This window comes from Oncorhynchus keta, unplaced genomic scaffold (genome assembly GCF_023373465.1).
Source record: "Oncorhynchus keta strain PuntledgeMale-10-30-2019 unplaced genomic scaffold, Oket_V2 Un_scaffold_5722_pilon_pilon, whole genome shotgun sequence".
In the NCBI taxonomy this organism is placed as follows: domain Eukaryota; kingdom Metazoa; phylum Chordata; class Actinopteri; order Salmoniformes; family Salmonidae; genus Oncorhynchus; species Oncorhynchus keta.
The window spans coordinates 271,531-290,122 of NW_026290965.1; the positions used below are offsets into that span (position 1 = coordinate 271,531).

The window sequence follows — 18,592 nt, forward strand, 5'->3', positions numbered from 1 at the left end:
GGAGAGGAGGGATACACTGGTGGATATTCTATGAGATGAGATCTGTGTAGGACAAACCCTCGTCTCCAACAGCGCAGCTCTGATGCCAACCTGATTACACACCTGGCCCGGCACACGCCTTGCTCTTCCAAAATGAGAGAACAAGCCTTCCATGGCTAAGAATAGGGAACAACCTAATTAGCCTGAGTAAATGACTATTTAGGGCTATAAATAGAGTCATGTATAATACTGGGATTATTCAGCATGATGGGCTGCACCTGGGGGTGAGGGAGTGGGCACTAACTGACAGCACTAAATAATATGCTGTGCATACACACAATGGACAGGTGCACACGCACGTACACACACACGTACACTCACTACATGGCTGAGTCCACACAGATAGTGTTAGAAACTCTGGGCGATTAAAAAGTTAAAACTCCTCTGCACAAAACCAGGGGAATTGTTTCTCAATAAACCTTTCTCCTTAATGCATAAACACTTGCTAAAGGTCTCTCCACCTGTGTGTGAGGGTGTAGAAAAACATTCCCTGACAACAGTAGATACCAAACACACTCCCCAACCCACACAGTACTGTGGAGAGGGTCTCCATGAAGTGGCTGGTCTGGACCTGTAGCTAGGCCCTAGTTCTAATAACAGCAGGTATAAATATACCTTCGATTGGTGCCACAGACAGAGAGATGGGAGGAGGAAGCTTTCAGCACAATATACACTATATATACAAAAGTATGTGGACACCCATTTGAATTAGTGGATTCAGCTATTTCAGACACACCTGTTGCTAACGGGCGTAAAATCGAGCACACAGCCATGCAATCTCCATAGACAAACATTGGTAGTAGAATGGCCTTACTGAAGAGCTCAGTGACTTTCATAATTTGCACCGTCATAGGATGTCACCTTTCCAACAAGTTAGTCCGTCAAATTTCTGCCCTGCTAGAGCTGCCCCGGTCAACTGAAAGTGCTGTTATTGTGAAGTGTAAACGTCTAGGAGCAACGACGGCTCAGCCGCAAAGTGGTAGGCCACACAAGCTCACAGAAAGGGACCGCCGAGTGCTGAAGCGTGTAGAAATCGTCTGTTCTCAGTTGCAACACTCACTACCGAGTTCCAAACTGCCTCTGGAAGCAACGTCAGCACAATAACTGTTTGTTGGGAGCTTCATGAAATGGGTTTCCATGTCCGAGCAGCTGCACACAGGCCTAAGATCCCCATGCGCAATACTAAGCACTGGCTGGAGTGGTGGAAAGCTCATCGCCATTGGACTCTGGACCAGTGGAAATGCATTCTCTGGAGTGATTAATCACGCTTCACCATCTGGTAGTCCACGGACTAATCTGGATTTGGCGGATGCCAGGAGAATGCAATCTGCCACAATGCATAATGCCAACTGTAAAGTTTGGTGGATGAGGAATAATGGTCTGGGAATGTTTTTTAAGGTTTGGGCAAGGCCCCTTAGTTCTAGTGAAGGGAAATCTTAACGCTACAGCATACAATGACATTCTAGTCGATTCTGTGCTTGCAACGTAGTGGCAACAGTTTCAAGAAGAAGAAGTTTCAAGAAGAAGAAGGCCCTTTCTTGTTTCAGCATGACAATGCCACTGTGCATAAAGCGAGGTCCATACAGAAATGGTTTGTCGAGATCGGTGTCAAGATCGGTGTGGAAGAACTTGACTGGCCTGCACAGAGCCTTGACCTTAACCCCATCAAACACTTTTGGGATGAATTGGAACTTCGACTGTTATCTAGGCCTTATCGCCCAACATCAATGCCCGACCTCACTAATGTTCTTGGGGGTGAATGGAAGCAAGTCCCCGCAGCAATGTTCCAACATCTAGTGGAAATCCTTCCCAGAAGAGCGGAGGCTGTTATAGCAGCAAAGGGGGGACCAACTCCATATTAATGCCCATGATTTTGTATTGAGATGTTCAACAAGGTGGTGTCCACATACTTTTGGTCATGTAGTGTAGTGTACCTTCTATTGGTGTCACAGACAGAGAGATTGGAGGAGGAAGTCTTCAGCACAATGTCTGTCTAGTCTGAAACTCACTACGATGACTCACTGTCTGAACACCTCGTAACATAATATACCTGGGAGAATAGATGGACATAGAATACATTTGACATTTTATTTTTAAAAAGGTATCACCGCAGATACTGAGATGAGCGAGATGCAAGACTTCGCTTACACACAGTATCTGCACACGTGCACGGAAATACACCAACTACGCTGTTTCTTTCTGCATCTACGTCATATCACAGAGTCTACCTTCAACATCATGTTTGACCTCTTTTAGGGAGGGACTGATAGACAAATATAAACCTCCTGGACCTCAGCCTGGGGGATGCAGGGAGAAACAGCAAGCCTGAAGTACAGTACAGATTCTAGTCTGAATCTCAGCTACGATGACTCACTATCTGAACACCTAGTAACATAATGTACTGGAAGGAGAGATGGCCATAACGTGTTTTACATTTAGATTTAAACATTATGTTGCACATATTTTAGAGACATGATATACTATAAGATAATAGATACATTTAGTTTTCCAATCAATTATTATGAACGATGATCTGACACTTGATAGTTAAAGGTGAATGTTTTCATTGTATCTGTCCCTATCAAATAAATACATGATTAACACCAACACTTAGCATCTAGGTTTAATACACACTCAGGCCTTACAGTTCATTTGGGAAGGGGGAGGTTACTTCCTGCCCTGGTTAGCCCTGACTGAACTCTGACCTCACCGTGATGAGTGAAGTGACACAATGGGGAAGTTAGCATCCAAGCTGGTTGAACCAAGCTAATGAATTCCTAAATCAAACAAGCACCTGTTCTGTGGCCAACAACCAACACAAGCAGATCAAAATAGACCTGATAATAGCGTAATTAACGACAACTCGTTTAATTTGGGACTAATTAGGCAGTTCAGGTCGTTAGAGTGCCGCTTTTATTCGATTCTGGCAGGAGAGGAGAGGAACTGAAATACACTGCGGGAGACACACACACACACACACACACACACACACACACACACACACACACACACACACACACACACACACACACACACACACACACACACACACACACACACACACACACACACACACACACACACACACACACACACACACACACACACGTAAATTGTAGGCTCTAATCTCATCTGGCCCACAGACTGTGTGGAGGAGAGAGCAAGTGAAGTAACTTAGAACTGCTGTAGCAGCGGCTCGCTGAGTGAAATAAACCACAATCACTATTATCTAACACAGCAAGGGAGACTTGTGTGTGAACGCGCAACAAAACACACACACACATACACACACCCACTGGCTGATACAGACGCAAACGAGTCAACTAGCGGAGTCAGATGATTCATGTGGTCAAAATGAGAGGTCAACGTGATAAATGGTGCAAATAGCTGGGGAGTTGAAACATTGTGCCTATATGATAAACATTTGACTCTTCCAAACGGTTATTCCTTCTACCCTCTGCCTGAATAGCACATATTGCTCCTACATCTTTTGGCAGGGTGTTTGTTTTCGCTCCACTTCAACGCTCTGCAAAGTAAGCAATTAAAAGGAAAATGTGTTTTCTTTTCAAAGTATTGGAGGAGGAGGAGGCGGCGGGGGAGAAAAAGGTACTTCTAATGAAAATGGAGCACGGAAAAGCTTGGTCGTAATGTTCTTCTGATAGAATCCTCAGAGAAGGGAAGGACACGGTCCCCAATATAATCGACTGGAGAACAGTTAACAAAATAAACAGTAAAAAATTGGTTTCCTCTCAAACATTCAAATGTGGGCTAAACTTATCACAAAATAAGTCCCAATTCTGGGAAATCATTCGAAATCCTTAACTGAACAAAAAAGGAATCATGCTGCTCTACCCTGTGACAATGTAGAGAAGACACTTTGAGAGCAGCAAGGCTGTGGACGATTCCTTTCGTGTGCAAACTGAGTCTTCTCAAGTGTCACAATGACAAGTTGAGAAGATGAGCCATCTAGAAGTACTGGTGAAATCAAACCGTTTGTTAAGCTGTCTTTGACAGTAGTAAGTCTCATGGTGTACAGTAAGTACGTCAAGTAAAAGAGATGGAATGAGCTTCTATATTAATGCCTGTGTAGTGAATATGAATGTCTCAGTGGGTTAGACTAGCATAGTTCTGGCAACACCTTGTCGTGGGTTTGATTTCCTCATAGGACTCAAAAACTGCATGTACGTGCAACTGTCAATGTCGACAGTCCTTTAAGTTCCTTTAGACAAAAGCATCTGTTAAATGATCAAAAACAAGTTGTAATATAATATTCCTCTGTACTCACCCCTATGTGGAAGGGTCCAGTGAAGTAGTCCAGGTTGGCCTGGATGAAGCCTATGTTGGTCAGGCCCAGTTCAGCACTCCTCACCTTCCCCCTAACCAGAGACTCCTCCTTGTTCTCTATCAGGATCACCTGCAGTTAACCACACAAGATGACCTCTTACATTTAGCTAATCAACTCGGGTTCTCTGTATGCACGCATGACTAATTCCCTTTGGATAAAAGTGTCTGCTAAATGGCATATTATTTATTTATATATTATTACCTCTTACACTTTTCTAATCTAATGTTACTCTTAGTTGACTCTTACCTCCGAGGTTATGAATAGCTTACTGGACAGCTATAGGCTAAAAGTCTAAGATTTATTTGGGAATAAAATACAACTCTACAGTGTAAAATAATTCAATTCTTCTACTAAGACTGCTATTTGCAAAGAAATGAATGAGATACGACCTGCTCGAAAAATCAAAAATTCTCTGGAAAAACACAACACTAGTTTCAACTTGGTAGACAAGACAGTTGTTTCAGTGTTCAACCTACCTGGCAGTCGGGCAGAGTGTGAGCCAGAACGATCCCGACGTGGCCCTGGAAAAACGCAACACGGAAAAAGACAAGACAAATACATACAGAGGAAAAACAAGGCTCAAAGAGAAGCAGAGCACATCAAAGGGTTTGTGTGATCAGTAGTGGCCTACCGCTCTGTCCATTCCAATATTGACCCATTACCCACCCAGTCAGTGCTACTGCTGTGAAGTGTACTGTACACTCCCTTCATCACTCCACTCTGTCTCCCTCCTGTCTGTCTGTGCATGGAATAACAAGGGTTTTCAAAAAGAGAGAGGGGAAAGAAGAGAAGAGATGCACCCTTTCATCCTGATTTCTGACAGACAGACTAATGAGGACAGAGCGACGGCGGGGGATGGAAGGATCGAGAGATGGACCGAAGGACTGACGGACGCACCCCTCCGCTGCAGAAATCCACCACGGTGTCCCCCGGTCGGGCCAGCTCCGTCGCCATGGCGACCAGGTTGTTCAGCTGCTGCCGTTTCCTCGCGGCGCGGACGTCAGACATCTTCCCTGCAGACAGAGCTGAAGATTCAGTAAAAAGGAATGGTGTGCTTATGCAATATAATTATAATATATGCCATTCATCAGATGCTTTATTATTGGTGTCCCCAGCGGGAATCGAACTCGCGAGCCTTCACTAACTTATGTAAGTCTCATATAAGTGAAATAAGAAGGTATTGGATGGAATGGTAATATCAACATCTTCATATCTGTACAATACCAGAACTATTTGCTTAGTTTCAATGTTTGTGTCACGCCCTGACCATAGTAAGCTGTTTAGTCTCTGTGTTGATTGGTGCGTGACAGTGACTTGGGTGGGTCATCTAGGTGAAATATATGTCTATGCTGCCCTGATATGGTTCCCAATCAGAGGCAGCTGTTTATCGTTGTCTCTGATTGGGGATCATATTTAGGTAGCCATATCCCCATGGTTATTCGTGGGATCTTGTCTACATTTAGTTGCCTGAGTGCAGTAGCTTCACGGTTCGTTTGGTTGGTCGTTTTTGTTCAGTGAGTTTCGGTTTATTAAAATATGTGGAACTCTAGGCACGCTGCGCCATGGTCTACACCTTTCAACGAACGTGACAGTTTGACTGAAAGATGAATCAACATTATCCAGTCACAGTACGGTCAATTCAGGTGGGACATATTTCCTGTTCTCCTTCAAACATGTTTGAATTGCTTTCTTTCTTCTACCCTTTCTTTCTGTCTTTTCGTTTCAGGAAGGAACCTTCATAAAAAAAACTTTTATTACCCAGGAAGATGCTCTCATTTCTTCATATGAATGCAGAAGTGCCAGACAGCGTTCCTATTTCATGTGTTCCTGCTTTGAAGTGCACAACATTGTCACACTGTGTTTTACAGGCAGAGAGCTATGATGATACAGTACATGCTGTAATCCAGCTACAAGGGCCACTCATCATCATCCCTACATCAACAACAGTTTCTACGGGCCAAGTGCAAAACACAATTCAACAGGGTGAAACAAAACAAGCGACAGAGCCAAAATGGAGTGAACTTTTCTGCTACTGCAAAGAAACAGAGCCACTTTAGTGGTATGCAGCCTCGCAGGATGTACGTGATTAACGCAATACACATTTCTATCCCCGTGTTCCTCCTCATCCAACTCCTGTCTCTCGTTGGCGGCGGTGAGCCAAGCGTGGCGTGAATCTGCGGTACCATTTCTGGCCCATAAATCTTGAGTGATGATTGCGTCGTTTACCCCGGTGCCATGCTATGATACCCGCTGGAATATCACAAACACATTAATGGTGGCCTTCCCTTCTCTCCCCAGATCACTGCCGCATCTGCAAATTGATATACGGGCAACGCACGCACACACACGCACGCACGCACACACGCACACACACACACACACAGGCGGCGGGCTGAGAGAGAGAGAGAAGCGACGACAGTAGCGGCGGGGTACGCCTATATTCTCGTCACGCTAATATAAATAAGGAATTTCACAGCCCTTGCCCTCGCCATCGTTATTTACCTCGCACCGCTTCATATTAAACCGGCTCCCAGGAGTACAAGAAAATGGAAAAAGCAAAGAGAGGAGCACGTCAAAAACCATGGGGTGGTATTGACCAGGTAGCAGCAGCAACTTTTCATTTAGATGAGTTATTCAGATCCACGTCTGTTCTCGGCTAAATATCCCGGCCTCCTGTGAGCCTCCTGTGAGGCCTCCTATTGAGCGCTTTTATGCCGTCGGAATGGAGGAGCACTTCAGGGTCTTAATTGACAATTGCCTTACGCGGTGGGATGACGGCTGAAACAAACCGCGCTGAAAGCCGAATGATAAACCTGGGACTTGACGAGTGGTACAATGCAGAGAGATGAGATGAAGGCAGGGTGAGTGTGAGAGATACCGGGGTTCAATTCAACACTACAAAGACCCAACAAGTAGAGACGTGGCTCTGGGGCCAGTTCATAGGATTCAACACTACAGAGTAGTGTTTTAGTGACGTGGCTCTGGGGCCAGTTCAGTAGGATTCAACACTACAGAGTAGAGATTCAACACTGTGGCTCTGGGGCCAGTTCAGTAGGATTCAACACTACAGAGATTCAACACTAGAGACGTGGCTCTGGGGCCAGTTCAGTAGGATTCAACACTACAGAGTAGAGACGTGGCTCTGGGGCCAGTTCAGTAGGATTCAACACTACAGAGTACGTGGCTCTGGGGCCAGTTCAGTAGATTCAACACTACGTGGCTCTGGGGCCAGTTCAGTAGGATTCAACACTACAGAGTAGAGACGTGGCTCTGGGGCCAGTTCAGTAGGATTCAACACTACAGAGTAGAGACGTGGCTCTGGGGCCAGTTCAGTAGGATTCAACACTACAGAGTAGAGACGTGGCTCTGGGGCCAGTTCAGTAGGATTCAACACTACAGAGTAGAGACGTGGCTCTGGGGCCAGTTCAGTAGGATTCAACACTACAGAGTAGAGACGTGGCTCTGGGGCCAGTTCAGTAGGATTCAACACTACAGAATAGAGACGTGGCTCTGGGGCCAGTTCAGTAGGATTCAACACTACAGAGTAGAGACGTGGCTCTGGGGCCAGTTCAGTAGGATTCAACACTACAGAGTATTCAGGTAAAAATGTATTGTGTAGAAGAGACATGCCTCTCTGTCATGTAGAATGGGGAATCATGTTAACTCTACACAAGACATTTCTATCACCACTATTCGGGTACAGGTCTGTGGGATGGTAGGAGAGATCATTTCGTGGCTCACCAACAGCCACTCCACTGTAAGCATGAAAGTGTTGATGAAGAGGGGGCAGCACTAGACAGAAGTAGAGAGGCTATTGTCCAGTACAGACAGAGAGCTGGGTCTTTCATCCTTCTTTATCCTCCTCTCATCTGCAGAAGAGAGGAGCGACAGTGACCCACATGGCCCTGGCTGAATAGCCGTAATTGTGCAACCAGCAACTTCCATTCTGCAACACCCAGCAACTTGCACACAGCGAACCGTTCTCACATGAATAGAATGAGAATGGAAAGAAACTTTACAAGTAGGACAAATATAGTATGAAATAGCAGTGAGTGTTTACTAACGTAGTTATTACACTGTAGTTTGGCTGATGAAGTTGTGATTGTGTTTTTGCCTTATTTACAGCTGAATTAGCTAAAGGGTATTGAGGAACCACAGCAAAGTCAAATTCCTAATTTAGAGAGATAAACACACAGGCTGATCTATTACACTGTTCTGTGGCTGGTTTCCTACAATGTCAGCACGTATCACCGAGATCATTCACACACGTTATGCAGCCGGGGGAAATGACCTAACGACTCCTATAACTTTACCCATTAATCTTCCCAATCAAGTGTTAATTAAAAACCTTAAAGGACATATCCATTTCAAATCCTTAGCTTGTAAGGAAGCACTAATCCTATCATTTATTTAATTAACTCTGAACTACCAGTACTCCAGTAAGGTTGCATGGTGCACCTGGTAGCCTGAAGTGATTGGCTAAGGATAGTGTCTGTCAATCTGCACTACTATGTCTATCAGTGCTGGAAAGATGTAATATCATATCAGCATGATGTCAAGTGCTATCACTCAGCAGCATGTACTCGGTGTTATACCAATGGCATGTCTCCCAGGAACTGTGTTTGTGTGTGTGTGTGTGTAAACTCTGTCATCATCAGCTCCAGTTCTAACCCCACAGGGGATTATGCTACTCTGTTACAGGGAGGGGATACTTCCGATATGGAACACCACAAGATTCCCAGTGCTCTGGATGGAGATTACGACAACAGGGTAAGGTGAGGCAGGGTATGGCAAGGCAGGGTATGGCAAGGTAGGGTAAGGCAGGGTAAGGTAAGGTAAGGCAGGGTAAGGCAGGGTAAGGCAGGGTAAGGTAAGGCAGGGTAAGGCAGGGTAAGGTAAGGTAAGGCAAGGTAAGGCAGGGTAAGGCAGGGTAAGGTAAGGCAGGGTAAGGTAAGGCAGGGTAAGGTAAGGCAGGGTAAGGCAGGGTAAGGCAGGGTAAGGCAGGGTAAGGCAGGGTAAGGTAAGGCAGGGGTAAGGCAGGGTAAGGTATGGTAAGGCAGGGTAAGGTAAGGCAGGGTAAGGTAAGGCAGGGTAAGGTAAGGCAGGGTAAGGTAAGGCAGGGTATGGTAAGGCAGGGTATGGTAAGGCAGGGTAAGGTGGTAAGGCAGGGTAAGGCAGGGTAAGGCAGTATGGTAAGGCAGGGTAAGGTATGGTAGGGTATGGTAAGGCAGGGTAAGGTAAGGCAGGTAGGGTAAGGTAAGGCAGGGTAAGGTAAGGCAGGGTATGGTAAGGCAGGGTAACGTAAGGCAAGGGGTAAGGCAGGGTATGGTAAGGCAGGGCAGGGTATGGTAAGGCAGGGGTAAGGCAGGGTAGGTATGGTAAGGCAGGGTATGGTAAGGCAGGGTAATGGTAAGGCAAGGTAAGGCAGGGTAGGTATGGTAAGGCAGGTAAGGTATGGTAAGGCAGGGTATGGTAAGGCAGGGGGTATGGTAAGGCAGGGTAAGGTAAGGCAGGGTAGGTAAGGCAGGGTAATGGTAAGGCAGGGTAGGGTGGTAAGGCAGGGTATGGTAAGGCAGGGTAATGGTAAGTAAGGCAGGGTATGGTAAGGTAAGGCAGGGTATGGTGGTGGTAAGGCAGGGTATGGTAAGGGCAGGGTATGGTAAGGCAGGGTAAGGTAAGGTAAGGCAGGGTATGGTAAGGCAGGGTATGGTAAGGCAGGGTATGGTAAGGCAGGTAATGGTAAGGCAGGGTAAGGCAGGGTATGGTAATGGTAAGGTGGTAAGGCAGGGTAAAGGTATGGTAGGGTATGGTAAGGGTATGGTATGGTAAGGGTATGGTAATGGCAGGGTATGGTAGGCAGGATAACGTAAGGCAGGGTATGGTAAGGCAGGGTATGGTAAGGTAAGGTAAGGTATGGGGTATGGTAAGGCAGGGTATGGTAAGGCAAGACAAGGCAGGGTAAGGTATGGTAAGGCAGGGTATGGTAAGGCAGGGTAAGGTAAGGCAGGGTAAGACAAGGCAGGGTAAGGTAAGGTAGGGTATGGTAAGGCAGGGTATGGTAAGGCAGGGTAAGGTAAGGTAAGGCAGGGTAAGGTAAGGCAGGGTAACGTAAGGCAGGGTAAGGTAAGGCAGGGTATGGTAAGGCAGGGTATGGCACACTCCTTAGTTTGTTTTCGGAAGTGGACCGTTGGGAAGGTGTGAAGAGGGTCATTTAATTTCAGCAAGCCATGACACCCACCATCTCAGATTGCACTGAAATGGTTTCTGTAGTTAGAAACAGATAAGACAATTTGATTTATCTTTGAACAAAATAATGTTTCAGGAATGCTAAAATGTCAGTTTCTAACTACAGAGAAATGGTGTTGAAATCGTCTTTCTAGTGATTTTTGAGGTGGAACGACTCAAGGGCAAAGCAGACACACCCTGGGAAGGGCGAAGCGCCAACCCTATTTATAACTATCTAGGACCTCAGGCGTTTTCCTGGTTTCCTTCGTCCCTTTGTTGACAGAGGCTTTTTGGGTATGCGTGAGCACAGCTGAAACATTCTGTCTGGAGTTGGAGGCTGCAGCGAGAGGGTGTATAATTCATTTTAGAATGACGGTTGTAACAACATGGCTGAAACATTCTGGCTGGAGTTGGAGGCTGCAGCGAGAGGGTGTATAATTCATTTTTAGAATGACGGTTGTAACAACATGGCTGAAACATTCTGGCTGGAGTTGGAGGCTGCAGCGAGAGGGTGTATAATTCATTTTAGAATGACGGTTGTAACAACATGGCTGAAACATTCTGTCTGGAGTTGGAGGCTGCGGCGAGAGGGTGTATAATTCATTTTAGAATGACGGTTGTAACAACATGGCTGCATCCCATTCACGCCCTGACAATTTTAAATGGGAGTTTTTATTTAAGGTTTCCGGATCGAATAACCCCTAAACAACGGCTGCTCGCACTAATTGCGGTTGCTTGGCTGCCTACTTAAGACTAACAAGTGCTAAAATAGCCTTATACACCTGTAGTTACAATGCTCTCTCCCTTGTGGTTGTGCACCCCAAAAAAAACAAGCAATTCCTTATCAGTTAATTCATTCACTCTGTCTGAAATAGCCTACAGCCTTCAGCCATTAATCCAATCAAGTACTGCTTCTAATAAAATAGAATACAATATTCTTGGTGTTCTGGTTTAGTGTGATAACGCGTTGATATTTTCCTGTTGTTTTCCCAGCATGCACCAGGTCATGATTAGTGCACATGCTGGACTGGACTGTGGTACACCCAGCCAAGACATCTCCTTTCCCATGAAATGAGCCAAACCCCATCCCACACTCTCTTCCAATTCCCCCCTCATCTCTGAAATTAAAGCTAGACATTTCACTCTTTTCTTGTTTTGGCACACACTCAGGGTCAGGCTGGGCCTCTTACGTCTGCTCTGAAAAATGGGTCAGGATTTGGACACCCAGCTTGACTAAAAGCCTCACAAATTCGGTTTCAAAGTCCGGGAAGCTCATGAATAGCAATGTCTGTTTTAAAGGGTGGCCCCGGCACCGCATCTCATTAAACCCATCGATTGAGATGATAAATAATACTGGTATAAATCAGCTGTAATAGCAGGTCTCTCTGTGATCTGAGCTACCTGTTTTGCTGCAAAGGATTTACTCACAGCCTAGTCAGAGAAAAACATTGCATCGACACAAAATATGACACAACAGTGATTACTGCTACTGCCTTGCAAGGAGAGCTCTGCTAACACTGTGGAAGTATAGGTTTGGTCAGCCAGTACATGTTATATAGATGTACAAACCCTCCTAGCAGACAATAGGAATGTATGCAGGCTTTATGTTGACTACAGATCCAAGCATGCTGCATAACTATGATGATTCATGCTGCTTAATCTGAATGAGGGCAACCAAAGGTGACGAATACCTGAGGGCTGCATCACGTCAGACTATGCTGCCAAATAAGATTGGGTGTCGGTTGTCAGGTTGGGGTTGCCAGGTTGGGTACAGGTTATTAGGTTGAGGGCAACCTCCAAAGGGAAAACATGCCTGGACTGTAAAATACTGTAGTTTCTGGATTCTCTGTCTATGCAAGTTGGTTTAGTGGAAGCCATAATAATATGGTGGTTCTTGAAAACGGTAGGTTACTCAACCATCTTCCTTGTAATTCGGGAGGGATTGTGGAGTGAAAGGAGGACAATCTACATATTGATTTATGCACTGCCCCCACAGCTACATTCCTATTTGGTTTCAAATTCAGAGCCAATTTATTAACCAGTCGCAGCAACAACAGTGAAGTATATCATCAACAGCCTGCGACTGTCATCAGGCGAGGGCTCAAAACAATCCAAAGCCGACACCTGTGTGACAGGTGGACCACATCCCACATTCTACCACTGACTTCATCTCTATCATTATCATCCATCTTATGGACACAAGGACAGAAGAAAAGACAGCGAAAGAAAAACAGACACCGCAGTGACTGTGAAACACAATCTTACGGTCGGAACAGACGTTCTCATTTAGACTCACCGAAGAGGCATTTATGGCAGGTACATGGTTTTGGGAAAGAAACAACTGCTTCCATTGTAAACAGAGTGACAGACAGATACATATTACTAAACTAGCATAAGTCAGTCGTAGTACAGGAGCTAGCCTATAGCATAGAGCCACTAGCATAAGTCAAAGTCATAGCACAGGAGCTAGCCTATAGCATAGAGCCACTAGCATAAGTCAGTCGTAGTACAGGAGCTAGCCTATAGCATAGGGCCACTAGCATAAGTCAAAGTCATAGCACAGGAGCTAGCCTATAGCATAGAGCCACTAGCATAAGTCAGTCGTAGCACAGGAGCTAGCCTATAGCATAGAGCCACTAGCATAAGTCAAAGGCGTAGTAAAGGAGCTAGCCTATAGCATAGAGCCACTAGCAGAGCAGAGTGTGTTGTGCAGCCAAAACAACAGTGGAGGAGATAAGGAGGACAAGGGCAGCCAACCAGAAGCCACCGCCACCACAACATTACTACCCAGAAACCCTTTCTCCTCTAGTGGAGCAAGATGGAGGTCATCCAACGGAGAGGAGCGCGGTCACAGTCAGTCACATACGCTCGGCGGCAGTGGAGACAGATGTGTGTGAGTGTGTGTGTGTGTGGCCACCCACAGAGACAGTGGCCACCCACAGAGATCCACCACTTTGTTTATTGTTGCTGCTGTATGAAATGCAAAGTCAGTCCTCTGTCTTCATCTCCCTTGACTTGACCCCCTAGACGTCATTCTGATCACATAGTGGGTTAGCTAGTACACCTTTTTGGTAAGTGTGATGGCATCTGATTGCGGGTCTCTTTCTGAAAGACGAGCCCTGATGTTTAACCTTAGACTGAGTTCTGCTATGTGAGCAGACTAGCTGAGCAGTAACAGGGTTGCTGGTGGTGTTGTGTGTTTTTGAGAAAGAGAACTTTGCCATTTTGCCACAGATCTGTTCTTGGTGGTGATAATGACAACTGGGCAGGCAGCCAGAGAGGACAGCCAGAGTGAGGCCTAGGGGATTCTTAGCCTTGGATGGATGCCAGGGGGGGGGTCACCTTTCCCAGTCGGGTCCAGGTAGGGCCTCCCTGCTGGGGTTAGCTAGTCAGGCGAGCCTGAGGATCCACGGGGCCGGCCTCTGGGCTGACACACTGACAGGCGAGCAGGATCCCTGCTGGCTTTTTTTCCTGGCACAGAGCCTTTATGTTTTCCTTTTCTGATGCCACAGCGCTGTGACGGGCCTATGAGATGCAGCGGAACTCTGACGGGGCCCTATCAGATTGATCAGAACATAAACAGTGGGTAGCCTCGCTAGGGGGCCCTGTGTTTAGATCACAGGGACCTGGATGAGTGCTCCCACCACTACCGTCAGAGAGAGGAAGATGCTGGTTCAAAGACAAAACAAACCGGGCTGACATAAGTATGCATACATAAATCATTTAAGTAAATTAACAATGCATATAGGCTATATTATTCCTTCTACGTAGCCTATTCATATTCAGCAGCACTGATCACGTCAATGTAAAAACAGGAAGCATGTAGCACAACCATATATAATCGCATAAAAACAGCATACATCCAAGTAACCTTTAAATAAACTAAGCATGGGCTATATTCCTTTAATACATGATTTGCAAGCACTAGGCCTACTGCTCAAGTAGTGTTCAACAGGAAGCACACATTATATCCATGAGTAAAATTACACTTTAAAAGTGTAAAGTTGTTCTATCAACTTGGCTTAGTGATATTTCAGGGTTTAGAGAGAGACCTTTATAACACTTTCACGCTCAATGCCTTAGAACAGATTTTTCACACCACACAACCACTTAAGTTAAGGCTAACAAGCAGAAGAGAGTACTACGCCGACATTAACAGAGGAAGAAAAACTTAAAAGCTCACAGGGGTAGGCTTAGGCGGTATACCGTATATACCGGGGTATTTGGAAAAAGTCTAAACTCTTTGAAGTTTTTCAATACATGTGAATATTTGTAGCTATTTTTCAAGTTATTAGCTGCAGTCAACTTGTGCAAATACGTTAGGAGATGAAGCAGATTGTGTTCTTCAATTCACCCGTCACATTATTTGACATTATGAGGCTTACCGTAGTTCCCCAGAGCAGTGGAGCCAGTCACGTGTTTGTTTGTAAATAGCACAATGGGAGAAGGCAGGAGCCGGGGAGTCCATGGCATTCTATATCTGTCGGCGAGTCTGTTGTGCGTCGCGCATGAGGTGATGAAGTTACAATTTAGTAGTGAATTGTATACAAGTGTAACTTATAATGGCTTTCTGCCAAAAGTCAAAGAGAGCTCTGTATGAGTTCTGTACAGCTGCCATTTTTTCTCCTCCATTCTTCTCCCATCTGCTCCATGTACACATGCATGCTTTCCCTCCATTCTTCTCCCATCTGCTCCATGTACACATGCATGCTTTCCCTCCATTCTGTTCCCATCTGCTCCATGACATGCATGCTTTACCATTCTAGTAGTCCCATCTGCTCCATACAACTGCATGCTTTCCCTCCATTCTTCTCCCATCTGCTCCATGTACACATGCATGCTTTCCCTCCATTCTTCTCCCATCTGCTCCATGTACACATGCATGCTTTCCCTCCATTCTTCTCCCATCTGCTCCATGTACACATGCATGCTTTTCTGAAGGAAAAACAGCATCACAACTTTGTTCATTTGCACAATTTATCTTGTTCACTTGTAATTGTCCACAGTCACCAAAAACGACATTTGGTAAGTTACTAGCTATGCTTGTATAACTTTATGAGCTGGATTTGCTTGTCTTTGCAATTCGTTTATTTATCTGTTTTCACTTTTTTTTGCTCATTAGCATTTAGCTAGCTATGTGATTTCGCAATTAGTTGGTGACAATTTTGTTTGCATTCTGGTAAAAGAGGCCTAATGGGCTTTCTTGCATTTTTAGCGCCCCCTTGTGTGCTATGCCGATAGTACAGTAAATCCCAGGATGAGAGAATGACAGTAATATGTGAAAATCTGGATTCCGCCCAAGCCTACACAGGGGTAAAGTGGGGACTGCTTCATCCAAAATCGAGGATGAAGAATTCAACTAGCCAGTGTGAGGCCTTGCATTGACTTCCTGCCTGTTAGCAACACATGTGTGTAGCCATTGAGATGGAGTTTCGATCGCCTTGTAAATAAGACACATTCGCAAACCCAGTGATGGAAATAACAGACTGCTCATAAAAGACCTACAGGAACAGCATGCATGTAATCCAACAGTTAAAACGCACCTCAGATTTGCTCCTAAAAGGCATTGGCCAATTTTGGCCTCAGTCCAGGAGAAATATCAGGGTGGATATTCAGAGTGTTTGTGAGAGACCGTTGCAAATTTGTCACGTTAATTGCTGAGCAAAAACCCTGTGAAGGGTGGAGATAATCCATTTATGAATGGTCGAGTCAAACACTGAAATAGCCAAGGCTTGTTTTGTTGTATATTCACAACTAGTAGCTCGACCAATGTCTTTGTGCAACAGGTGTGCTTGTCTTCCAAACGCCGTGTTGCAGGCCCATGCTCAAATCTACAAGGATACAAAATAAATTACTTTACATCTATTAACATTCCAGAGCTGAAGCAAGCAAGAGCCTCCTTGAAAGATGCAGAGAGAAAAAAATCTCACAATACAAAGCCTGCTGGAGGAAGTTTGTGAATGACCTATGTTATCCAAGGAGCAGAATCTTTTACGTAACAGTCACAATGATTCTGTGAATTGTGTGGAAAACAAGCTTGAGCACAACTACCGCTGACAGAATAGTCACTGCCTGCCAGATTTCCTTAGCCTACACGCTATGACAAAACATTTTCCAGAAAACCCTGTTCCCACACCAGTATAAAGTCAACCACGTTTAGGTCTAATTACGTAATACAAACTTAAAATTACACCCAAATTATCTCCATTCATTGTAATTCAAGATCCCCCCCCCCTACATTTCGAAGCAGCCAGCCAGGCATATTTTCCTTGTTTGTTTAGCTTGGGTGGTGTTGGCAGCAGGAGCCGCTTGGGCTTGCTGCCTCTAGAAATAATAACCGTCGCTGAGCAGAGACAGATAAAGACTTGTTAAAGAGAGTTGTAGTGTTTTTAAAAGACACCTTCAACACCCCCGTTATATGACAAGTCCCTCACAGGCGCCCAATGTTTCCTTTTAATGGACGCCACAATATCTCGTCGGCAGCTACTGATTATCACCTTGGCATTCCCACAAAACTCTTCCCTCTCTCTACTCCTCAGCCATTTGAGATTTGAAATGGCTTGCTTAGTGAATATTGATGTGTGTTATTGATGTGTATATTGATGTATATGCAGGACTCACCTGAGAAAGAGGCCTTGGTCTCAGCATGACTGCATGTGGAAATAAAGGTTAAATAAATTGTGTTGGCATGTTAAAAACGCTACCCACGGGAGCAAAGGTTCTCACTTACTTACAACCATATGGTCGTTATTAGGAGAATCTATGAACCAAGAAGACAAAAAGAGAAACTAACTTGGTCAATCTCGAGGGTGTGTTGATGGCAATCTACGAAGGCGAGGAAATACGTTTTCACAGCACTCCCCTGGGAAAGTGTGATGATTTAACCAGAATCACAGACATTCTGAAAGCACTACACTACGATACTGTAGATGTGCAAATCTGACTATGGACAGTCACAAACCCACAGATCTTAGCACAGCAATCAAAAGTGGTGCAGAACTACACTTTCACAGCATTCCTCAGGGAAAGTGAGATGTTTTAACAAGAATCAGACATAAATTCCCAGAAACCCCTAGTCTGAGGGACACCATAATGGGTGCTGTGGTGATTCAGTACATACTGTAGATACAGGCTGTAGATAGATACTGTAGCAATGGGAAGTCCACTATGGGAAGCCACAAACCCACAGACCATAACTGCACTTGAGCTTCTGAGGCATGTGAAACAGCTTAACGCCAACCAATACATAACAATGTAAGTATTAGCTATGATTTAGATAACGGGGTAAAGACCCTGTTAACTGTTGTACTGGTTGGAGAACCACACATTTACACTCTTAAACACGGATGAGCACAATCAGAGAAAAGATGATCATTCCTGCTCGGAACTGTTGACATGTTGTCATCGGAAAATGTTTGCTTTTGCACATGTGCTTTAGTCAGTGAAATGTTTCAGTGTCGTAGGATGAGAAAGTGGTGACAAGAAAACAAAAAGGTAAATGAAATAGAAGACCAGGGGAAATAACTTCTCACCACGCATCTCTCAACAGCTTGGGAATGTCTGTCAAAACATCGACGGTTTCGTTCCGCTTTAGCCAACGGCACCGGTAAAAAGAAACATTTTACAATCTACACAAGTGTAGGAAAACAGATCCTCTGTGTCCCTGGCTGTGTAGGTGGCAAAACAATATTTGGGGAATCACAAACGTCTTACAATTAGAATATGGAAAAAATGATTGCACTTAAAAACATTTATTGATATCGCTTCTTCATGAGAAAGATTACAAAAGACTGAAAGGATAACAAGACTGGATTGAAGGGCGAGTTGAGAAATTGAAGATATGCTCAAAACAATTATTTACACTATCCCATCTGTTCCAAACAACACTCTCACTAACAGCAAATCATCCAAAACTGAAAAGAGCTGCTAGCTAAATCTGGAACAATGTATATTTTCTCAGGTTTACTGAGGCTGTTTTTGTTG

The 18,592-nt window shown here is 44.9% G+C and overlaps 1 protein-coding gene across 3 annotated transcripts in view; it reads right to left on the reverse strand.

Moving 5' to 3' along the window:
* Positions 1–18,592, reverse strand: part of gstcd (glutathione S-transferase, C-terminal domain containing) — a 77,857-nt gene that overhangs the window by 22,903 nt on the left and 36,362 nt on the right. For all 3 annotated transcript variants that reach the window (XM_052517038.1, XM_052517037.1, XM_052517039.1), the window contains exons 7-9: positions 5,282–5,397; positions 4,861–4,905; positions 4,325–4,453 (exon numbers count right to left, since the gene is read on the reverse strand). In XM_052517038.1, coding sequence (XP_052372998.1) covers positions 4,325–4,453; positions 4,861–4,905; positions 5,282–5,397 — 290 coding nt within the window. The remainder of the gene's footprint in view (positions 1–4,324; positions 4,454–4,860; positions 4,906–5,281; positions 5,398–18,592) is intronic.